This window comes from Helianthus annuus, chromosome 12 (assembly GCF_002127325.2).
Source record: "Helianthus annuus cultivar XRQ/B chromosome 12, HanXRQr2.0-SUNRISE, whole genome shotgun sequence".
Lineage (NCBI taxonomy): Eukaryota > Viridiplantae > Streptophyta > Magnoliopsida > Asterales > Asteraceae > Helianthus > Helianthus annuus.
The window spans coordinates 152,574,526-152,598,756 of NC_035444.2; the positions used below are offsets into that span (position 1 = coordinate 152,574,526).

At 39.8% G+C, this 24,231-nt stretch overlaps 1 protein-coding gene across 1 annotated transcript; it reads right to left on the reverse strand.

The window, feature by feature from the left end:
- Positions 1–9,690: 9,690 nt before the first annotated feature.
- LOC110893444 (probable serine/threonine-protein phosphatase 2A regulatory subunit B'' subunit TON2) lies at positions 9,691–24,231 on the reverse strand. The gene is made up of 12 exons (XM_035981392.1): positions 24,153–24,231; positions 23,967–24,058; positions 21,820–21,882; positions 21,546–21,644; positions 21,277–21,435; positions 21,132–21,203; positions 20,925–21,057; positions 20,765–20,829; positions 20,604–20,679; positions 20,408–20,509; positions 10,012–10,204; positions 9,691–9,940 (listed from the first exon to the last, which is right to left on the reverse strand). The coding sequence occupies exons 1-12, from the start codon at positions 24,229–24,231 to the stop codon at positions 9,691–9,693; spliced, it is 1,383 nt and encodes a 460-aa protein (XP_035837285.1).

Consider the following 24,231-nt stretch of genomic DNA (forward strand, 5'->3'; position numbering starts at 1 on the left):
GATCGGATGGGCCAGCCGATCGACTGGGCCAGCCGATCGACTGGGCCAGCCGATCGACTGGGCCAGCCGATCGACTGGGCCAGCCGATCCAACTGCTGTTTTGCCTTCCTTTCCCCTTCCTTGCCTATAAATACCCCTCCATTCACTCCCAAACACTTGTGTTGCTGCTCCTAACCGACCAAGACGTTCCAGCCCTCAAATCTCTCGATTTCTTCCGATTCTTGTAAGTTTTCAACCCGAATCTTGTACTTTCTTGATCCAAATGCAATCCTTCATCTTTCTACCTTTCAAATCTCAATTTTTAACCGTGAAATCAACGGATTTGGGGTGTTCTAAGGTGATGTCACCATAAAGTTCTTCAAAGGTGATGTCATCCCATGAAGAACAACTCAGATTCGGATGATTTACATACGATTCTTCATGAATCTCAACCAAATCAATGTTTTTCTAATCAAAAGGCCACGGATTTGGGATGTTCGGATAGATTTCATCACAAAGTTCTTATGAACTTCAAGTGTTGACCTCATATCATCAAGAACAACTCAGATCCAGGGCATTTCCTAAGTAAAAACAAGGTTTTTACATCAGATCTAGTGATAAAATGATCGATTTCGAGTTAAACACGGAAAAACCGACAAAAACGACCAGTTCCGACGAACGGGGTGATTCCCGGCCGATGAAACAGGTTGGAATTGACGGGATTTCAGTTGCTTAACACCTCATCGTAACGTCCTAACCCAAAACGCCGAAAAACGCTCGAAAAATCATCGAAAACAGCCGAACAGGATGGCCAATCGAGTGGCCCAATCGATCGAACAGCTAGTCGATCGAGCAGCTAGTCGATCGAGCAGCTAGTCGATCGAACAGCTAGTCGATCGAACAGCTAGTCGATCGAACAGCTAGTCGATCGAACAGCTAGTCGATCGAACAGCTAGTCGATCGAACAGCTAGTCGATCGAACAGCCATTCGATCGATCAGACTGTCCGATCGATCAGGACCAAGTCCATCCGACCGACCAGGCCCACTCGATCGAGTGGCCTGTTCGACTGGGCCAGCCCAATTTCACCATTTTGTCCGATTTCAACCCAATTTTGCCGATTTCACGCAAATCGATACCGTTTAACGCATAGTAACCTATCACTCACGTAAATTATCTGAAATCAGGATATTCTCCGGCACCGGTTCCGCAAACCTAACCGAATACGCGCTGTGAGTATACTTGACCCCTTTTATCGAATTTTGGGTGTAACATACGTTCCATAAAAACCAAACTTATCAAACGAATGATTTAATTGGACTATTTATCACTTGCGAATAACTGTATGCATAGATATACGTGATGCTAGTACATGTATGCTAGGACTTATACTCGTGACGTCCCACCAAGACTAGTATAGTACTATTTCACCCGACGGGGTCTAGTTATGCCATCAAGAGTCGAGCATCGAGGACTTAGCTGGTAGTATCAGTTTTGTGAGTATATATGTTGTGTATTACGTTTATGCATGTGGAAATTCGCAGCACTTTTAATCCATCACACTATCACATATCAAACCTGTATACTCGCCAATACTTTTGTATTGACAAAGTTTTAACGTATGTTGCAGGTTTAGCCGAAGTTTACATCAAATCAAGCTAGGAAGTCTAGAAACTCATCTAAAATCTAGGTTGTCGGATTTGAATTGTTCGAGAGGACAAGAAATCTGTGATGACTTACGTGATTGTATTGGTTGTTAGTATGGGATGACAAATGTAATAAATATTATCGCAATATAGTTGTTATGGATTCTCTTGAGCAATCTGATTCGCCTAGTGCCGCGCCCCGATGATTCCGCCATCGGTTGGGGTGTGACAGATTGGTATCAGAGCCATAACTATAGGGAATTAGGCAAAGTTTGAGACTCGACCTAGTCCGGGTCGATGTCTTAGAAAATTGACCTAGTCTATAGTCTAAGTACCCACAGGCCGACTCTTACGAACTCGTTAGGGTTTGTTTGGGCCAACTTGCTACTCTCGATCGAATTTGTTGAAAAGTTACAACTATTGTGTGAACACCGCATACTACAGCTTCACACAAAGAGCCTTTCCTAAGGCTAGAAGGTTACTTAGCCTTTCCTAAGGCTGACACAATACACATGTTTTCAAAACTACTCGCATAACAAAACCGAGTGATCTAGTCGAGACCAGGTGTGAAAACCAATAACTCTCGATAGGATCACTCACTCAGCGTATTTTTCTAGCACGAGAACTCTTTGTTGAGCTAGGAGTGACATCCACATCTCGACAAAAGGTCTCCATTTCGAAATTCCGGTGGAACTCTCGGATTTACTCGATGAGCACAACCACAAATGGGAACGAAGTTGTTAAGCCAGGGGTGAAACCCATACCTTAATCAACTGTTCCACTCCATAAAATGGTTTACAAAAGCTCTCACCAAGGTCACGACCATAACAACGACTCAGGCTACGCGAAGACTAGAGAGACGAATGTCAGGAGCTGCATCCCAGTGGAAGCATGAGTCCCCTAGGTCAACGCGTATGCCCGAACTTGTTGGGTATAGTCGGGTTACTTGGGTAGTCAACGCCTAAACACCCAAGGCATTCTATCTAAACTATTACGTATATGGTATCAATTACGTCTATGAGTTTTCAAATTTAAGCTTTACGATTTACCGATTTCTCGATTTATCGAATTTACGAACCTCGATTTACAAAGCGCACAACTTACACAGCCATCGCAATCTAAAACAAAGACCGAATGATCGCAACAAAACAAACGCCTAAGTACTCGAATTCGCTCACGCTATTTCTCTTATCGCGTCCTCGCGAATTCTGAACCAATATCTATGTGTAACCTACAGCTATACCTATACGTACTATATACAAAACGAATCAATTATGTGAGAGTTTAGGAACCTAGAATTTTCCTATGTGGCTCCTATGTGTTTAATTAAATTCTATACCGAGTTTTGATCGAATCAAATCGCATCAAAAGCTCCGAATTCATTATGATCGAATCTCATTCCAAATCCTTCTGTCTAGATGCCTTCCAACAACTCTATTTCGAGACGAAAGGCTAGGAGAAGAGCCAGACGAAGCGCCGATAAGAGGATTGCCTCGCTTGTAACCAGGGAAGTGGTCAAGCTCATTCCTCGAATTGTCGCTCAAGTGCACTCTCAAAGCCACTCTCGAGCCCCGGAAGACGTCAAGACGGAATCTGCATTCCTCTACAAACACTTCAAAGCCTGTGATCCAATGCCTTTCACGGGTGAGGGAGATGTTTCTCAATTACTCCAATGGTTCGATGCCATCGAGGTTACCTTTCGTCAGAGTGGGTGCCCCGAGGACTTCCAAACTACTTGCGCCACCGGTGTATTTCAATCGAGAGCACTCGACTGGTGGACCGCCGAACGCAACAAACGTGGGATCTCCGCAGCTTATGCCCTCTCATGGGACGAGCTGAAGGAACTCATGAAGGAAGAATATTGCCCTCCTCACGAAGCCCAGAAGATAGAGAACGAATTTTGGGAAATCAAGCAAACCGAAAGTGACAATGCGTGCTATACAGCAAGGTTCAAACAGCTTAGCATAATCTGCCCAAGTCAAGTCGACACTCCAAAGAAAGCTATCGCGAAGTATATTCGTGGCTTACCAGAGTGTGTGGGTGATTTTGTCGAAGCTGCAAAACCTACTACCATCGAAGAAGCCTACCGTCTAGCCGCAGAGCTCAACAGCAAACGAGTCGTGGACGGATCCTTCTCCAAGAAGCCTGTCACAAGAGCTCATCAAGCAATCATCATCAACTCATCCGACGATTCCTTTGGAGAATCGGTCGATGGTTCATCTGACCGCGCCTCGGAGGATTCTTCCAAGAATCGCTCCGACAATGCCTCCGTTAAATCGTCAGGCGAATCCGAAGACGACACTGCATCAACTCAAGAAGCCCAACCGAGCCGCAAACGAAGGACCGTGAGCCCAGACTCTTCAACAACTGGACTGCCGCAACCCGAACCTCTCCGATCAGTCCCAGTTCAGTCACAACGCGCTTACAATGGATCTCATCCCCTGTGTTTCACATGCACGTATCATCACCCGCTAGAAGCAAAATGTCGCTATTGCGCAAATTGCAACTGGTATGGGCATTATACGTCGCAGTGCCGTACAGGACCGTGACCCGGAAGGAAGTCATCAGCAACCGCCGTCTCCACAAGTATCCACAACAACGTTATTTTGATCCTAATGTTGTTGTAATAATCCGACTTATCGCTATCATTTCTGGAACTTATTTCATATATCATCGTGTGTGGATTCTATTTCTCTTACAATCGAGCACTATCTAGACGCTAGCACTATGTACTATATTATGTATTTTATCCCTATAACACTCTTAGAACGAGGTACGGTATACGTGCAAGGGACAACTAATCACGGGTGCACACGGGATTATCTTGGTCAGTGCACGGAGATCGTAGTGAAGTTCTAATGGTGCCATAACGTTTAAAAGCACGGTCAAGGCCGTGTCAACAAAGTGTGACACCAAAGCACGGGGCATAAGTAGTAGGGGTGACGCGGGGGTACGCTTTACCATACTACCGAAACTTCGTGAAGAAAGTGCCATGTGGAGTTGGACGTTATTAGACCTATTATACTATTATGGTTAATTTGACACTCTACCATCAATCACAAGGCGTAACAAAACTAAACCGCATCACTGCGAGGCTTCTCGTAAGTCCGCGTACACAAATTGCCACATCGATGAACTTAGGTAAGTTCACCCCGAAGAGCAATTGGAGCAACGCGAGACTGGTCGTAAAGTCTAGAACGCAACTTAATCGCAGTTTTGCCGGATCAATCTCGCAATCAAATCATTCGATAAGTGGCTCGAAATCGCAATCGCATCATGTGTTTGTCTAGAAATCTCTAACGCTAGTTGTTGTCAATTGTGTGAACTTCTATCAGCTGGTGTGGATCGTCTATTGTGGATTCGCTAGACGAGTATCGAGAATCACTCGCCGCCTTCCACTCTTAACGCGCCTCGCACCTAATCCACCAACTCGATACTCTTATCATGGTTCGCTATTACTTATCAATGCACGCATTCTACGTGTCATGTTAGCGCACAAGACCTCGCTTCACGAGACGAAACTAACAAGGTTGAAACATGGTGATGTTTTGACCATATTAGTTGACTTTGTGGAAAAAGGTCGTGTGGGCTAGCCTTAGTACTATTCGTGGTGTAATCAGTTCAATCAGTCGCCTATCACTCGCAACGCAACAATCGTCGCTTATCAATCTGTTGAAATCTATTGTCTATCGATGTTCGAATGTTACTTGGAAGTCATCGCAGGTGGTGTAATGTTAGGGTGCATGACATTGCTTCACAAGATAAAACTAATATGGAAACATGGTGTTTGTCATATTAGCAAGTCTTGTGGAAACGTGCCATGCGAACTTCGTGTGGAATCAAATCGAAATCTCATTTACCCGAATCAAAATCGTGTCATTCGTTGCCCAACCAAGCATACCATATCCGCGTTGTGCGACCGGACTACTCGCACCCGCTGCCTACGCTTGGTTTGCATCCAACTTATTTCTATTCAAAGCTCGGTCTAGCACCTCATCGCTAGGATCAAGGGAATCGAAATTCTATCTGTGTCTTATCAGCACGCATGACACTGCCTCATGAAACAGAGTTAATATGGGTAAAGCATGGTGGATACGCCGCTGGTACTTCCTATATATAAGTGTTTTAACCATATTAACGAACTTTTGTGGGAAGGTGCCACGTGGGGCCCGATGTAAGCTATTTTTCCATAGTATTAAGGAAAACCTATTTTTATAAAATTTCTACTAAAACCGTTGGACAAATGAAATTCCTTACAACATGGAGAAAACATTGAATCAGTTTGGCTCCGTGCCCAATGAAAATTTCATAAGTCCAATTCTTTTCTTAAAAACCTTTGCAATGACCGACAGGAATCTTCCCGAGAACGAGGGTTCGGCAGTCGAGTTCCGCTCGAACCCACGTTGTAGGAAAGTTTTCTTAAAACTTATTTTGCCACCTGATTCTTTTAAAATGTAAAAAAACTCAAAACCTATTATCAACTAACAAAAACCCTCCCCATAGCGCTGGGGTGGACATCGATACAGTCAACGCCGCGCCATGAGGAGATTTTCCTAAATAACTTCGAAGATTAATCGAGTATTGGTAAGTTTAAAACGCTATGGAATTGCTTTTTGTGTGTGTTGTCACTTTTAACTAATCGAATCGTATCTTCTCTCCGTTCTCACTCGTCAAATCGTAATCGATCGCTCGTTATCTAGACGCTATTAATCTCTACTCTCAATCGCATCAACTCTTACGACCCTACTATTGGATTAATTTCGGGACGAAATTTCCTAAAGGAGGGGATACTGTAACAACCCGCACCTTCGTGCGTTGTTACTACTCGATACACTCGTTACGCCTAGCACCGGAGATTCGGATCATAATGTAATCATACCAATTTTATCGCTAAATCGAAGTATAATCGAATAATTACGCATATTCTATCGCTATTACAAACCTATTTTGCATAACACTCACGATGATGTCGAATATGGGCCTAAACTACCCTTCTCGATGAGCGTGAGGTGTCAAAACGTGAGTAATCAACGCTAACGAGGGTTATCGGGTGAGTACTATGACTCTAACCGTCATGACGATGATGGCAATATGAGTAAGTGGTGCCCCGATAATCATTGTGGCACATCACATCGAAGAACGCACTCGAAGGCACGCGTAACTCGATCACCGCACTGAGAATTGGATACATAAATACGTATATACGGCCCTTTTGTGATTAATTATAATAAATAAATTAATAATTATATAAATATATAAAAATATGGCTTAAACCGTCGAAATCGCACCAAAAACGGGATCAAAAGGCTTCCGAACGGATCAATTCGATCAGACTAGCCCAATTGGTCAGACCGGCCCAATCAGATAGGCCAGTCCGATCGGATGGGCCAGTCCGATCGGATGGACCAGCCGATCGGATGGGCCAGCCGATCGACTGGGCCAGCCGATCGACTGGGCCAGCCGATCGACTGGGCCAGCCGATCGACTGGGCCAGCCGATCGACTGGGCCAGCCGATCGACTGGGCCAGCCGATCGACTGGGCCAGCCGATCGACTGGGCCAGCCGATCCAACTGCTGTTTTGCCTTCCTTTCCCCTTCCTTGCCTATAAATACCCCTCCATTCACTCCCAAACACTTGTGTTGCTGCTCCTAACCGACCAAGACGTTCCAGCCCTCAAATCTCTCGATTTCTTCCGATTCTTGTAAGTTTTCAACCCGAATCTTGTACTTTCTTGATCCAAATGCAATCCTTCATCTTTCTACCTTTCAAATCTCAATTTTTAACCGTGAAATCAACGGATTTGGGGTGTTCTAAGGTGATGTCACCATAAAGTTCTTCAAAGGTGATGTCATCCCATGAAGAACAACTCAGATTCGGATGATTTACATACGATTCTTCATGAATCTCAACCAAATCAATGTTTTTCTAATCAAAAGGCCACGGATTTGGGATGTTCGGATAGATTTCATCACAAAGTTCTTATGAACTTCAAGTGTTGACCTCATATCATCAAGAACAACTCAGATCCAGGGCATTTCCTAAGTAAAAACAAGGTTTTTACATCAGATCTAGTGATAAAATGATCGATTTCGAGTTAAACACGGAAAAACCGACAAAAACGACCAGTTCCGACGAACGGGGTGATTCCCGGCCGATGAAACAGGTTGGAATTGACGGGATTTCAGTTGCTTAACACCTCATCGTAACGTCCTAACCCAAAACGCCGAAAAACGCTCGAAAAATCATCGAAAACAGCCGAACAGGATGGCCAATCGAGTGGCCCAATCGATCGAACAGCTAGTCGATCGAGCAGCTAGTCGATCGAGCAGCTAGTCGATCGAACAGCTAGTCGATCGAACAGCTAGTCGATCGAACAGCTAGTCGATCGAACAGCTAGTCGATCGAACAGCTAGTCGATCGAACAGCCATTCGATCGATCAGACTGTCCGATCGATCAGGACCAAGTCCATCCGACCGACCAGGCCCACTCGATCGAGTGGCCTGTTCGACTGGGCCAGCCCAATTTCACCATTTTGTCCGATTTCAACCCAATTTTTCCGATTTCACGCAAATCGATACCGTTTAACGCATAGTAACCTATCACTCACGTAAATTATCTGAAATCAGGATATTCTCCGGCACCGGTTCCGCAAACCTAACCGAATACGCGCTGTGAGTATACTTGACCCCTTTTATCGAATTTTGGGTGTAACATACGTTCCATAAAAACCAAACTTATCAAACGAATGATTTAATTGGACTATTTATCACTTGCGAATAACTGTATGCATAGATATACGTGATGCTAGTACATGTATGCTAGGACTTATACTCGTGACGTCCCACCAAGACTAGTATAGTACTATTTCACCCGACGGGGTCTAGTTATGCCATCAAGAGTCGAGCATCGAGGACTTAGCTGGTAGTATCAGTTTTGTGAGTATATATGTTGTGTATTACGTTTATGCATGTGGAAATTCGCAGCACTTTTAATCCATCACACTATCACATATCAAACCTGTATACTCGCCAATACTTTTGTATTGACAAAGTTTTAACGTATGTTGCAGGTTTAGCCGAAGTTTACATCAAATCAAGCTAGGAAGTCTAGAAACTCATCTAAAATCTAGGTTGTCGGATTTGAATTGTTCGAGAGGACAAGAAATCTGTGATGACTTACGTGATTGTATTGGTTGTTAGTATGGGATGACAAATGTAATAAATATTATCGCAATATAGTTGTTATGGATTCTCTTGAGCAATCTGATTCGCCTAGTGCCGCGCCCCGATGATTCCGCCATCGGTTGGGGTGTGACAGATCACTTTACTAGGGTTGTGTACTTTGTTAATGTAGCATGTTCCCTTTTAACACTTCTTTCTTTGGTAAAACCTGCAATACATTTGAGCCATGTTGTGCTAAGTTGCATTATTTTAACTAAATACTATCGCTAAGTTAATAAGATGAAACTCTTGTAGATGTTAATAGCCTAACATAATGCAAAAATGTTTGGCCTTAAAAAAACACATGTTATCGTAAAGTGATGTTACCACCTACCTATAAAGTCATTTATTGTGGAAGATGTAATTACAACGAAAACTTGTGATAATAATATATTATGTAATGCTTGATAGTTCCCATCACTTAACATTGTATCGTGATCATTATGTTTTGTAGTTCTCATACTTCAAACAATGTATTATATGTAGGATAATAAGATTTTAAGCGTTTGCGGGTTGCTGTATTGACAAATAAACATAAGGATGTTGTTTGGTTCAATGATTCAATTCGACAACCCAACACAGTTGACACCCAACTTAATTTGTAGAAAAAACTATGGGAAAAACTAATTAAAAGAGTGAAGTGTGAACAATGAAAACTTATCTAATTATCTATAACATAAATTTTAATTAATATCTACTTTATGATGATATTTAGAACACGTATACCTTTATTTTCTTTATCAATACATATGTTCTGTTTGACAATAACAACAATGTAAATTATCTTATGAGATTATTATAGTCCTAGCTAGATAACCAAAAAACAATCACCGTACATTGTATTCTAGACCGCACCATTAATATCAAACGATTCTCCCTCCTCTTGAAGAAGGTTTTCTCGGTTGTCATGAGCCCAAAACCCACGTACATCTATAAGCATACTAGCAATCGTCCCACCTTGTTTGCATTGTAACATATCAGGAAGTGTGATTCTTAATGGATCAACTGGTTTCACCATATCCCATATTTCGTCCCTCACATCTTCTGTGCATAGTTCATAATTTCCTACCTGGATCCATTTTTCACGCACGTCCCTGGTTCGATCATCAATAACACGAGTTATATGAAACCGAAAAATATAATCTTGAGTTGTAGAAAAGGTTACCTAAATAGAATATGTATATCGGCTGCTGTTAGGTATCCCTTTCCTTGCAGATCAAGGCACTTGAATATGTATGTTAATCCCTCGGGTGTATCTTTGTTTTCGAGGGCAAGAACAAAATCAAGAAAACTCTCAAAGTCCATCTCCCAAGCAAGCCCAATAACAGTTTTGCCATGGCGAACATGCTCGTCAAAAGCTACAAGACAACAATATGATTACCGTAGGAAATCAGAAAATCAGGCACCTAACGATTTCGTGACCAAAACTCGGTCACGACCTTTTTTTATGTTTTATTAATTGAAGCACACAAAGGAACTGTTACGTACTGTTTTTAGAAGAATAAATATCAGAAAAAGAAGATGGATTAACCCATTTAAATCAATATGCTAACTTCTCAGGTGTTATCAAGTTTAAGTACCCATCACAACTTTCTCTATTATACAACTAGACTCTACACTACTAAACAATTAATATCAAACCCCTTATCCAAAATATATCGTAACCTAATGCAAACACAAGGTTGGGAGTTCAAATTATTCTAGTGTATTTATCCTAGAAAAGCTAGGAATTGCTGTTAAAAAAAATAAAAATAAAGTCTTACTTATGCTAAAAGATACCCTCTGAGAACAATTTAACTCTAACCAGAAAACCAAATAAACTCTAACAATAATCTGGTACTGTAATTAAACATTGCGGTATAAATATAAACAACAATAATCAATTAAAACTAAACTAAAATTTGGATTCGGATCTGCTTGACCCCGAGTTTTCTTTTCCCAGTATACCTCGTAATTCCCGGGTCATCTTTTCAAGTTCTTTTTCATGCTCATCTAAACCAATCAATCCCATGTCTTCTTATCATCTGTCATAATCTGGTTCTGTGCTGTATTTACTTTCTGACCCATCAACAAAGCTCCTTATCGAACCATATTTCCTACCCAAAAACTCTTATTGCTTGAGGATGGGTAGGAGTAGAGCCGGTTCATCATCTTCACTTTGAACTAAGTGTGCTCCTTCCAGGTTAGAACACTCGTTCGTATAGTGACTGTACTTCTCACGTCTAAAACACATAACATGCTGTTTATCTCTTGTTTCTTATGGTTCCACTATGAGAATATAATATTTCTGTAAAAGGTTACATCCCTCGATTGATTACAAAGGCCATAAATAGCAAGTTACAATTGTACATACAAGGAATGGAGATAACTAATAAGGCTAAATCTATGATAATTGGTAACAACCACAATATTCATCTAAATATAGTTAAAGTTATAAACAGAAATGCATTTAATACATGATTAATTAGTGGTATCCTTAATATGCCCCTGCAAGATGGAGGATCTGTCAGAGGCTCCAATCTTGAATCGAAGTCAGTGAAAGTGAACACATCGACGAGTTGATCAGCCGAATTAATGTGGAGAACCTGTAGGAACCATTAGCTACCTTTTCCCGAACAAAGTGATAATCAAGTGCCACATGTTTCATACGTGAGTGATGGACCAGGTTGGCACACAGATAAGTAGCACCTGCGTTGTCACAAGATAATGTAGGAGACTTAGTGGTTGATAGACCAAGTTCCAATAGGGGGTTCTGGACCCAAGATAGTTCGGCAGCTTCGTTTGCCAATGCCTTGTACTCAATCTCAATTGAGGATTGAGAGACCTATTTTGACGTATCGAGCACCATGAGAGTATGTTTGATCCAAGATAGATATTATAGGCAGTGTGGGGTCAATGGTAGGCGAACCATCAATAAGAGAAAATGAATTAGTAGAGCTAAGGGGTGTGGCAACAGGTTTAGCTCCGTCCATTTAAACTTGTTGAGTAGATTTTGTATATGGGCATGTCTGGATAGGGGTGTATAAACCCCTATCGTTCAACTCATAGCCTCACCAGCGACAACTTCCCTGTGTGGCGTAAGCAGGTCTACTCAACCTTAATTGGCATAGATCTTGTCCATTTTATCACCGACACCAAACCCGCTTCGGCCAAATTTTCCATGTTGAATCTACGAAACCCGAATCCAGAATTCTACTCTTGGTACCGCTAGGATCAAATTATTCTGCTTACACTTACTTCTAGGCAGCTGCTCACCCGCCGTACAACCGATGATTGCTTCTGCCGAAATCTCTCGAGAAGCTTGGGAACGATTGGTAACTAGTTATGCGAACCTATATCGCTCTAGAGTTATATCTGTAAAATCCACACTTGCATTCAACCCAAAAGGCACTCGCACCGTCACTGAATATCTATGCGGCATGAAGGCTATCGCCGACGAACTAGCCCTGGTTCAACACCCGGTGAAAGATGAAGATCTCATGGTTCATGTTCTCTCCCAATTAGGTGACGACTTCAAAAATATTGCATCATCACTTTGTTTTCTTGATTCAAAAATCACTTTTCTAGAATTATTTAAGAAGCTAGCTGACTTTGAAAGGGAGCTTAACCACACAACAGCCTCATCATCATCACTCATGGCCACGACTAAATACACCGAAAGACAAGCAATGTCCAACTTCAGAGCCGCGTCTGGCCGTCGTAATACTCATGGCAATTTCAAAAACAAAACGCCTCATAATCAATGGTCCAACAGCTCTCACTCTGATGGCGGAAATTGTGAACACTGTAAGAGCTATTGTCAATTTTGTAATTTGAAGGTCATGAAGCCAAGACTGTAGGAACTCGTCGGTTTCTTCGTGAAAATCAAGTTACCACATGAAGTTCTATGACCCAAAATAGGCTACACCAACTGCTAATGTCACTACCTCCTCCTACAAGTTTGACACTGGTACTTCGCATCATGTCGATTCAGATCGTGTGTCTCTTTACCTATATCTGAGTATGGAGGACCGGATGACATTGTCCTTTAACTAAGTTTTGAACCAAGGTAATTCGTCGTCGATAGCCTTCACGCCACGTAGATATTCAGTGACGGTGCGCGACTGCATTTCGAGCTGGATGCCAGTTTGGATATTAGAGATATAACTCTAAAGCGAGATGAGCTCGCATAACTGGTTACCAATCGTTCCCAAGCTTCTCAGGAGGTTTCGGCAGAAGCAATCATAAGTTGTACGGCAGAGGAGCCTAGAAGTTCAACCAGAATAATCTGATTGTGGCGGTACCAAGAGTAGAATTCCGGATTTGATTTCGAGACTTCAGTGTCGGAAAAATCCGTAGGAGCGGGTTTGGTGTCAGTGATAAAATGGAGATGATCCATGCCAGTTAATGTCGAATAGACCTGCTTGCGCCACACATGGTTAGGGCGATGTTGAAATTGGTAGACGCCGTGAGTTGAACGATAGGGGTGGATGCCATGACGATGATTAAAAAAAGAGGAGGTTAAGGATAGACTCGCTAGAGTGTTGTTAGACTTTGAGATTTCTGAATTTAGGGTTATACGAATGAAGAAACTGGTTCATATGAAAATGACTTGATAAAATGAATAATGTCGAAGTACAGAAATACATATACTGCTTGTTTCATTCGGTGATAACCGCCTCCCATAATTAACTTATACTAAACCTAATAATAATAATAATAACAATACTATCTAGCTTAAAATAATATAAATGTATTATATCTAACACCCTCCCGTAAGCTAGATCACTTCAGATTTATGTGTAGCAGATCCTTCAACCGCAAGAAGTTCTTTGGTTGCAATGCTTTTGTCATGATATCCGCCATTTGATCTTTCGTTGTACAAAATATAACTGCTACTTCCCTTTTCTTGATCAAGTCTCTAATGAAATGATATTTGACTCTTATATGCTTACTCTTCCCATGATATACTGGATCTCTTGCCAAGCAGATGGTTGACTTGTTATCACAAAATATTGGAATGGAGTAATCTTGTTTTCCTTCTAGATCATCTAAAATTCCTTTTATCCATAATGCTTGACACCCTGTTAAAGATAAAGCCATGTATTCTGCTTCCGTTGAGGACAACACGACCACCTTTTGTTTCTTGGATTGCCACGATATGGGACCTGATCCTAAATGAAATATATATCCAGAAGTGCTCTTACTATCATCTATGTCTCCAGCATAATCGCTATCACTGAATCCCACTAGTTGTTTCTTTCCTCCTTTTGAGTATGTAATTCCTTGCTCCTGAGTTCCTTTGATATATTTCAGTATACGTTTTGCGGCATCCCAATGACTTTTCTTTGGATTTTCCATAAACCTACTTATTTTGCTTACTGCAAACATAATATCCGGTCTCGTGTTGGTTAGATACATTAAACTTCCGACTAAACTGCGGTATACCCCTTCATCAACAAAATCTTCTAGATCATCTTTAGATAATTTTAAACCATACTCCATTGGTGTGGATACAGTGTTACATCCAGTCATTCGGAACTTTTCTAGTAAGTTTCTCATATACTTCTTTTGTGAAAGAATGATATTTCCATTTTCATAAGTTACTTCTACTCCAAGAAAATAATGTAGACGTCCCATATCTGTCATTTCGAATTCCTTTTTCATTGATTCTTTGAATTCCGTAATCAATCTCATTGAGTTACTTGCTAGAATTAGGGCATCTACATACAAGCATATTACTAGTTTTCCTTCTTCCGTGTCTTTTATGTAAACTGTATGTTCATAAATACACTTCTTAAACTTGTTCTGAACGAAATAAGCATCTATTCGACTATACCACGCTCTTGGAGCTTGTTTCAACCCATATAGGGCACGTTTTAGGTGACATACCTTTTTCTCTTCTCCTTTCTTGATGTACCCTTGAGGTTGTTCAATATAAACTTGTTCCTCTAGCTTACCATTCAAGAAAGCTGTTTTTACGTCCATTTGGTGAAGGTGCCATCCATGATGAGCTGCGAGAGCTAACACTAGTCTAACTGTTTCAAATCTGATTACAGGTGCAAATACCTCTTGATAATCTATCCCATATTTCTGCTTGTATCCCTTAACAACTAATCTAGCCTTATATTTATCTATGTTTCCTTTCTCGTCATACTTTGTCTTATATATCCACTTTACACCAATAGGTTTCTGATGTAATGGAGGATCTACGAGTTCCCACGTTTGATTCTTGTGAATTGACTCGATTTCCTTATCCATTGCATCCATCCATCTTGAGTCCTTGCTGGCTTCCTCATATGATATTGGATCAGCACTTGTATAGAGAACAAAATTTACAGTTTGACGTTCGTTATATTTCTGTTGCACTTCTTCCTCAGTCAATTCTCTAGAATTTTGATAAATGCTGTGAAGACTTTTAGTGCGAATAACTTCATTTTCTGAATCCGATGATGATGTGTTTTCGATCTCTTGTGAGTGATTAGCCGCAGATAATTCCTCGTTTTGAGAGTGACTGTTCCCAATCGGACTTAGTTCTTTGTCTACGCGCGGTGATGGCATACTTTGCTCTGAATGTTCTTGTGATACAGATTCACTTTCATTACTCCCAAAATTTCCTTTCGCTTGAGTCAGACTTTCTTCATCATCGGTTTTATCAAGTGGCACATCGTTTGTTTCAGAGGTTGAAACCCATCTTTTGTTTTCATCAAACACTACATCTCGGCTGATTATAATCTTGTTCGTTAGTGGATTATATAATCTATATCCTTTGCTACGGTCACTATATCCCACAAAAACAGTTTTTTCTGTTTTCATATTTAACTTATCACGACGTTGTTTAGGTATGTGAACATAGGCCAAACAACCGAATACTCTAAGATGTTCGACATTCGGTTTGCTTCCATTCCATGCTTCATAAGGCGTCGTATCTGGTCTAGTTTTGGTCACCGTTCGATTTAAAACGTAGGTAGCACATGCTATAGCTTCAGCCCAATAACAATCTGACAACTGTTTGTCATTCATCATACTTCTGCTTAGTTCCATCAAGTTCTATTTTTCCTCTCGGCCACACCGTTTTGTTGCGGGAATAGCTATTTGTGAGTTGATGTCGTATCCCATTTGATTTCAAGTATTCTTGAAATGCATTGCTACAATACTCTCCACCTCGATCTGACCTTAGTGTTTTGACTGGGTGATCTGATTGTTTTTCATTCAAAGCTTTGAAGGTCTTGAAATAATTTTAAGCTTCTGACTTGTATTTTAGAAAATATACCCAGGTTTTCCTTGTGCAATCATCGATAAAAGTAATAAAATACCTGCATCCTCCTATTGATTCTGTCTTCATTGGTCCGCATATGTCAGAATGTACGAGCTGTAATGGTTTACTAGCTTGCCACGTTGATTTCTTTGGAAATACCTTTCTTGTTTGCTTTCCTGAAATTCACCCCTCACATATATGTTCTTGTTTCATAATTTTGGGTAACCCAGAAACAAGACCCTTATTTCCCATGTTGATTAGTGTATCCATATTAACGTGTCCATATCTTTAGTGCCACAGATTTGATGAGCATTTTGTTGTCATTGTCATAGCAAGACTTATGTCGCTACCCAGATGTAGAGGGAACATCTTGTTACTTGTCATCCGAATATCTCCTATAACTTCTCTATTTGCATCCTTTATAATGCATCGACCCTTTTGAAACAGAATTGTATATCCTTTATTTATTAGTTGTCCCACACTTAACAGATTGTGCTTTAAACCTTCTACATAGAATACGTTTGGTATTGTTCGGGCTTTTCCTTTAAAAGAGACGGACACTTCCCCACTGCCGACAACTTCTAATCTCTTGTCGTCTCCTGTTCTTACTTCCTTTTTTATAGATTCATCCAGATTGATGAATAAACTCCTGCTTCCTGTCATGTGATTACTACAGCCACTATCGAGAAACCAACAATCATCCTTGACTGTCTCTTCCATATTAAATATCATGAACATCGTATCTTCATGTTCATCATTTTCATCGTCTTTATGTATTAAGACGTTATCCGATTTCTCACCCTCATCCTTCCTTTGACAGAATTTTGCTGTATGTCCGAGCCTTTGACAATTATAACATCTAATGTTATTCCAGTTTCGACCCTTCCCTTTATTCCGCTGTTTCATTGAACCATCATTCCGAGTCGGTTTGTATCTATCTTGGATAGAATTTTGTACTTGAAATGCATGTTCAATCGGAATATCATCATATCGTTTTAATCTCAGTTCATGAGATTGAAGAATTCCCATCAATTCTTCCGTCGAAACATCATGTAAATCTTTCGTTTCCTCTATTGTAATCACTACCGACTCATAATTTCGAGTCAAACTACGTAGGATCTTTTCCACTATCTTTTGTTCACTAATATTATCTTCATTCATACGCAATTGATTTACTATTAATATTGTTCTATTGAAGTAATCTTCGATAGATTCTCCTTCTTTCATCCTAAGTGCATCAAAATCGCTACGAAGAGATTGAAGTTTAATAGTTTTTACCCGACTTTCTCCTCTGTAAGATTTGTGCAGGATGTCCCATGCCTCTTTTGATGTCTTTGCAAGTGCAATCCGCTCAAATATAGTTTCGTATTGAAAAATGATATGCAACGCTCGTTTATCCTTCTTGACCGCATCTTTGTACGTTGCAGTTGCCTCCTCGGTGGGATTTGTACCCAGTTCCTTGAATCCCTCATCTATGATATTCCACAGATCTTGCGATTCAAATAATACTTTGATTTGAATGTGCCAGTGGTAATAATTTTGCCCGGTGAGTTTGGGAATCTGTGTTTGGAGTCCTTGTGCCTGATTCATATTGATTGTTTAAACTTGCAATTTCCGAATTCGATCGATGTGGCTCTGATACCACTTTGTTAGACTTTGAGATTTCTGAATTTAGGGTTATACGAATGAAGAAACTGGTTCATATGAAAATGACTTGATAAAATGAATAATGTCGAAGTACAGAAATACATATACTGCTTGTTTCATTCGGTGATAACCGCCTCCCATAATTAACTTATACTAAACCTAATAATAATAATAATAACAATACTATCTAGCTTAAAATAATATAAATGTATTATATCTAACAAGTGTTTGGCTCTTTGATACCATATGAGGATATAATATTTTTTATAAAACGTTACATCTCTCGATTGATTACAAAGGCTATAAATAGCCAGTTACAGTTGTACATATATGGAAAGGAGATAACTAAGGCTAAATCTATGATAATTAGTAATGACCACAATATTCATCTAGATATAGTTGAAGTTGTAAACCGAAATACATTTTATACGTGATCAATTAGTGGTATTTAATATCCTCGTGATCATGACTGTTGTTCCGATTACCCACGATTTGATCATTCCTGCGACCCCACACCCAACTAGTCGTTTGATCGTTTGAACTCGCACCACCACGCCCTTGGCGGCAGTCCCCATAATGTAGCTTAAGAGCATCTCATATCTCCTTTGTGGTGGCGTACTTGGTGACTTGCAAAACAAGGTCCTCTAGAATCGCTTGAAAAAGGAATGCTATGACCATATTGTTCTTCTTTGGGTTGCCGTTCATTCTAACTCCTGGCTCGATTGATTAGCATCATTGATGGACATTAAAGATCGCTTTGATCTTCACAACCCATATGACGTCCATTGCGACTTGTGATCGCATCGCTGACTACTATCTTTGTGTTACAGCCCGAACAGAAGAATTCAACCCAAAATACGGGTGGGTGAGAGAACTCATTTGGTCTATAAACCTCACATTTGTTGCCCATACAACCGATGTGAGACAAGTCCAACACCTTGCAATCGATGTGGGACATACGTATTGTTACGTGCTACCCATGAAATCCTCACATGCATGCCCATGTTCAACATGTTTTGGTTTCTTTTTAGTTTTATGAGTCATATGTTATGGAGTCAAAGTAATTAGTGGAGGTAGTGGTTTACTTACGGTTATGCCTTTCTTTTATTTCTCTTGTTTCGAAGGCTATTTATGCCATACGTATTGTTAGTTTTTGGATTATGAATGAAAAGAAATGAATTAGTCACTTCCAAAAATCTCTAAATTCTCTCAAGTTCTTATCTATTTTCTTTGGATCAATTAGTTAACGATTTGGTTCGTAACAATTGGTATCAGAGCAGCCGTGATCCACCGTGAACCATGGTCGCTCAAGCTCTATCCGAAGACGAGTGGTGTCAACATGTGTGCGAAACCTTGGCGAGACACGAGTCTCAACTTCAAAGAATCTTCACCGGGCTCCAATCGATTCGAACCGCATTGGAAGCCCTCCAATCTCCTACACCACCACCATCCTTGTCAACCGCTTCCGCCACGCCACCACAAGTTGCTACCGAACCATCACCAAACACTAAGGCATCTCCAGAACCGTTTACTCCATCGCCAAAACAAACTTATCTTACACACCCTTCGGATCCAACACCGCTTCAACCCATTCCAATGAACATCCACCACCAAAAAAATGACTCTCACCTAATAGAAACCCAATATGCCGAACAAAAACCCAATATGTCCATGTTTCTAATGCCTTCCACACATACACCTCGTTTCTTTGAGAAAGATAACCTCATGCCCAAACAAACAAAAATATTGCCATCGTCGCCTTCATATGGTATTGAGATGGGTCCTCCTCAACCCTGCCATTATAAGGATCACTTTCATCTAAAAAATCAAGTGCATATTGCATATTTCGCGGGGAAGCGCGAATGGCGTCCACCGTGGCGGCTCGTTATTATTTATCCAGTTTCCATGGGACGGACCGAGTGGCGCCATCCAGGGGACTTTGTTATGACTCACCCGAATGATGTTAGAAGAACCGAGTGGCGGACACCGTGGCTTGTTACCGAGCAACTTCTGATCGCATCCTTGAGGACAAGGATTGTTCAAGCCGGAGGGATTGTTACGTGCTACCCATGAAATCCTCACATGCATGCCTTTCTTTTATTTCTCTTGTTTCGAAGGCTATTTATGCCATACGTATTGTTAGTTTTTGGATTATGAATGAAAAGAAATGAATTAGTCACTTCCAAAAATCTCTAAATTCTCTCAAGTTCTTATCTATTTTCTTTGGATCAATTAGTTAATGATTCGGTTTGTAACACAAGTCTCACACCTTGCAATGGTTTAAGTTTTTAACACTCTGTTCTTCACCGAAAACTAGTTCATTTACAAAAAAAAAAAAAAAAAAAAAATCCCTAATTCCTAAAGTCCTATCTATACTAAAACATACCCTTGGAGAACAAATAAACTCTAACTAGAAAATCAAATAAACTCTTAACAATTATTATCTCAATATATCTAAACCTTACCAAAAAACAATATCTCATTATTATATAATTAAACCTTACCAAAAAACAATCAATGTTAACAAAAAACAATAAACCAATAAAACTAAACAAAAAATAACTCCAACTCTTGACCCATTCTTAACCCGATCCAAATTAAGCCAACAACTGATAAACAAAAAATAACTCTACTATTGACCCATTCTCAACCCGATCCAAATTAAGCTAACGATTACCTCTCTGGATAAATATCTCTGTTAGTGTTCCATCTGCGTATCCTTGAAGTTCCTCGTCACTTATTGTCCCGTTTGCATCTTTATCAAGGTCAATAAACATATCTGTTGGTAATTAAAAGTTGACTTATAAGCAAGAGAGAACTTAATAATTAAAAGAAAATTGTGGACCAAACTAATATTAGACGCGTGAGCTCACCACATATACGTTGTGTAGATGCTAGTGAAAACCAGTTCTCAGTCTGCTCAGTATCGGCAGCTTCTACTTCACTCTCCTGTTATTAATTAAAGTAGTTATGTTTCAAATAAATAAATAATATATAAACCAAAAGCTTGATAAGAAGAGGTGCATTATCTAACTTGATGCAGTTCCATTAGTTCTTGTAGACAATTACTGAGCAAAATCTTCTTTATGCAAGCCTTCCCTGTGATTGATACGAAATGATGTTATTAATTAGCATATCGACGGGCAATCAAAATATAGAATTGTCAGTTAAAAAGAGAAAAAGAAGTGCAAAACCTCGCCTGCTCGGATCACAAAAAAAGAAGAATTTGTGAGTGGCTATGTGGCAATACATTTGAACGAATTCGGCAGGCATGTCACAAAGCTGAGCCAAGTTAGGAATGAGACCTCTGATATAAGCCTCCATTTCCTATCAGATGTAACGTTTATTTTCATGTTTACAAAAATCAATAGTGCATTGATCGAAGGAATAAACTATAATACATAAGGTTGTAGAAACCCATCTGAATCCTCATCAAGCTCACTCATATCAATTCTTGCTTGTGTAAGAGAAACCTGTACATATAAATTCTAAAATAACAAATAGTTCATATCAAAGTACAAAAAAAGCAAGAAATAAAAATCTCACCGTGCGCATTACATACAGATAAAAGGATAGAATCGCAATTCTTCCTGATTCATCCTTTTCAAACTTCATAAAATTTGAAGGACTGAAGAAACGACGACACTTTGGGCCAATTTGTTCTGTACATAGAGATGCAATTTGGCAAAAGTCTTCATAATTCACCTACATTTGTTTCACCAATTGAAAACCGTTACCATAGATGCAAATGAAATTAAATGATCAAGAAACATTTGAAAGACTAAAATAAACCTGTAGTTTATGTGGCAAGGTACCTTTACAGAACCACTGATTTCATCAACCAAACAATTTTCTCTTAAGCAAAGCCACAGGGAATCCAGGTCATCAGCGTTTAGCAAAATGTTTGATTGCTTCTGCATCAAGAAACAGAAATAATTTATAGCTTTGTTTTTTTTTTTTTTTGAACGGCCAACATAATAAAGCCCGGGTCTTATAGCTTTGTTACATGAAGAAAACTTACAACATATCAGCATTAAAAGTTATTTACATATTAAAGAATAATTCCAACCACATATTAAAGATCAGTACCTTCAGAAAACGATATTTTGCCAGCCTCCGAACCGTGTGGCTGATGGAACCATCCTCAGGTTTCTGAGCACACACGAATCACAAATTTGTTGAAGCGCGTATTTAACATAAAAAAGACATTGGATTTTAATAACCTAAACTATGACTCATTGGCCGATAATAATTCATACTAACAATTGAACCAATGACAGTCCGAACTTTTGCTTTCGTTTGCAAATGCAATCCCACTCGCATGATTATCAGAGTTTCCACTTGATTTCCTCTCGATTTCGTTTATAGGGATGATTAGGAGCAAAATGGAGAAGTGTATCTTCCTTGTGAGCGAAATCTGTTATAAAGAGATTATCGAAACAATTCACAGGTTTCGTATGCTTGAATGAGCGAATAGTAATGGGTCAAGAGGAAACAGAAAATGACTGATATAGATTCATTTCACAGAAGTTTGCAAAATGGAATGCATTGTTTTTAGTTCTTACACACTTGCAGACATATATATACATACTAATTATTTAACTAACGGTAGAATAATGACCAACTTCCACAATTGTAGTCGTCATCTGTAACCACCATAACTTCCGGTTGACACACAATTATTAAAATGGACTTTAACGACTAGACGTAGACTTACCCAAGACATTATACTTGCATACGAATTGTCACACTTATAATTCAACCCAATGACTAATTTACCAATGTTCAATGCTTCCCCTTAGTTAATCATTGCTTATTTTGAGTCTTCAACATCATGACTGGATTCGGCTTTCTCATTCTTTGCTGCATCATGTTTCACAGTAATCTTCACTTTCTTCTTCACCCTCTTGGTTCACCATAATGCCATTTGTTATGGAATAACACCAATGATATGTGGCATGAGGGGCCAGTGTTATGCGCGTGGTACACCACCCCAAGAGGAGCGTGGCCACCGTGAAGGGAGGGGGGCATTGGGGGTAGTCACGGCGTAAAGGAGATGGAAGTTTTCATGTGGCCAATCAGGATGCAAGACATAATCACTTTTTTTAAACTTATATAATTAAATATTATGTTAATAGATGGTGGATAGTGAAAACTTGTAAAGCCATTATACACTAACGGTGAAAAAAAGGTGAGTGAGAGTTCATCCCTTCGTGGCAGTGATGTGATAATCACTTTTTGACGTAGCGGTGAAAAATTATGAAACGGTAACGGGTAGCCCAATCATCCTCATTGCCATCTTCACAAAAGTTTTCCCTGTTTTTGACATCCTTGTAGAACCATTCAAGTATCTCCAAATACTAGATGTATATCATTTTCATGAAAAACCCTTTATCCCATCAAATCCCATATCATGTGCAATGAACGGCCACAAGTTCCTATCTGATGTTCTTTTGAATCGTCCGTTCATTTCAACCAACATGTAGAGTTCAAACAACTCAACATCCTTACAAACCTCTGTCTTCGATGAAATCGGTTTGTCTTCTGAAGTAATCACAAAGTTTTTCAGAAACCGATTAACCAACCGATCAAATTTGGTAGTAAACCTCTCTCTGTACCTAAGAACAGCTTCATATACCTGCACTATATCAAGAAAAGCCAAGCAGCTCTCATCAATAGATGATACCTTTGATGAGATTTCGATCTAGCCTTTGTTCTTTTCGTTGTCTTTTGTTGATTGTTTGGACGCGATGTCTAGTTGTTTGAAATATTCATCAAGTACTCAACTAATCAGTCTTTGCTTCTTCTCCCTCAAATTATTCATTTCCCTTCCTCTCACAGAAACAAATAATTCTTTAATTTTACACTTAGTTCCTTCCGGTTGCACTACATGATCTAAACTTAACACACGCCTTTAACAGATGATCTAAACTTAACACATCCCTTTTCAGGGAGGGCCCATAGAACACAATTTTTTTTAAAGTGAAAGTCAAGAGTGGCATTCCTTAAATTGCTTTTTTTAAACAGTGAACACACGCCCCCCTAAACTCTACTCTTAAAATGCACCTAATGCCCACTTTGTGGGACTCAGATCTGCACTGCTTTGGTGAGGATAAATACCCGATGCCACTACGCCAAAGACCATCGGTTAAATTACTAATATGGATTATTATCGCCAGTGAGCCATAATTTAGATTACCAAAGTTCAATTTGCCATAACAAAAGATCAAGAATACCTTCTTATAGAAACTTGGGATTATGCTCGCTTCGGCACTCTTACAATGCTTCTCTTTGTACATATTAAGCAGGATTCTTCTTGTTTCATGCTCTACAAAAAAAAAAAAAAAATAGAGAATAAAACTTAGATTTGTACAATTATGGATAAACACATAATAATATTTATAAGTAAGTGTTTTACAAACCCATTCTGGCTTCAGATCCAAGACTGGCATCCGATCTGATGTACCGGCGAAGGTTACGAACCCACAACATGGAAGGCAT

What these genes read in the sequence shown, in the direction of transcription:
- LOC110893444 (XM_035981392.1), bottom strand. Translation starts at nt 24,231, where the DNA reads ATGCCTTCCATGTTGTGGGTTCGTAACCTTCGCCGGTACATCAGATCG. An exon ending in AAATCAGTGGTTCTGTAAAG is followed by an intron (nt 21,436 to 21,545) that starts GTACCTTGCCAC and finishes AAACAAATGTAG; the next exon opens with GTGAATTATGAAGACTTTTG. An exon ending in ATGGGTTTCTACAACCTTAT is followed by an intron (nt 21,058 to 21,131) that starts GTATTATAGTTT and finishes TACATCTGATAG; the next exon opens with GAAATGGAGGCTTATATCAG.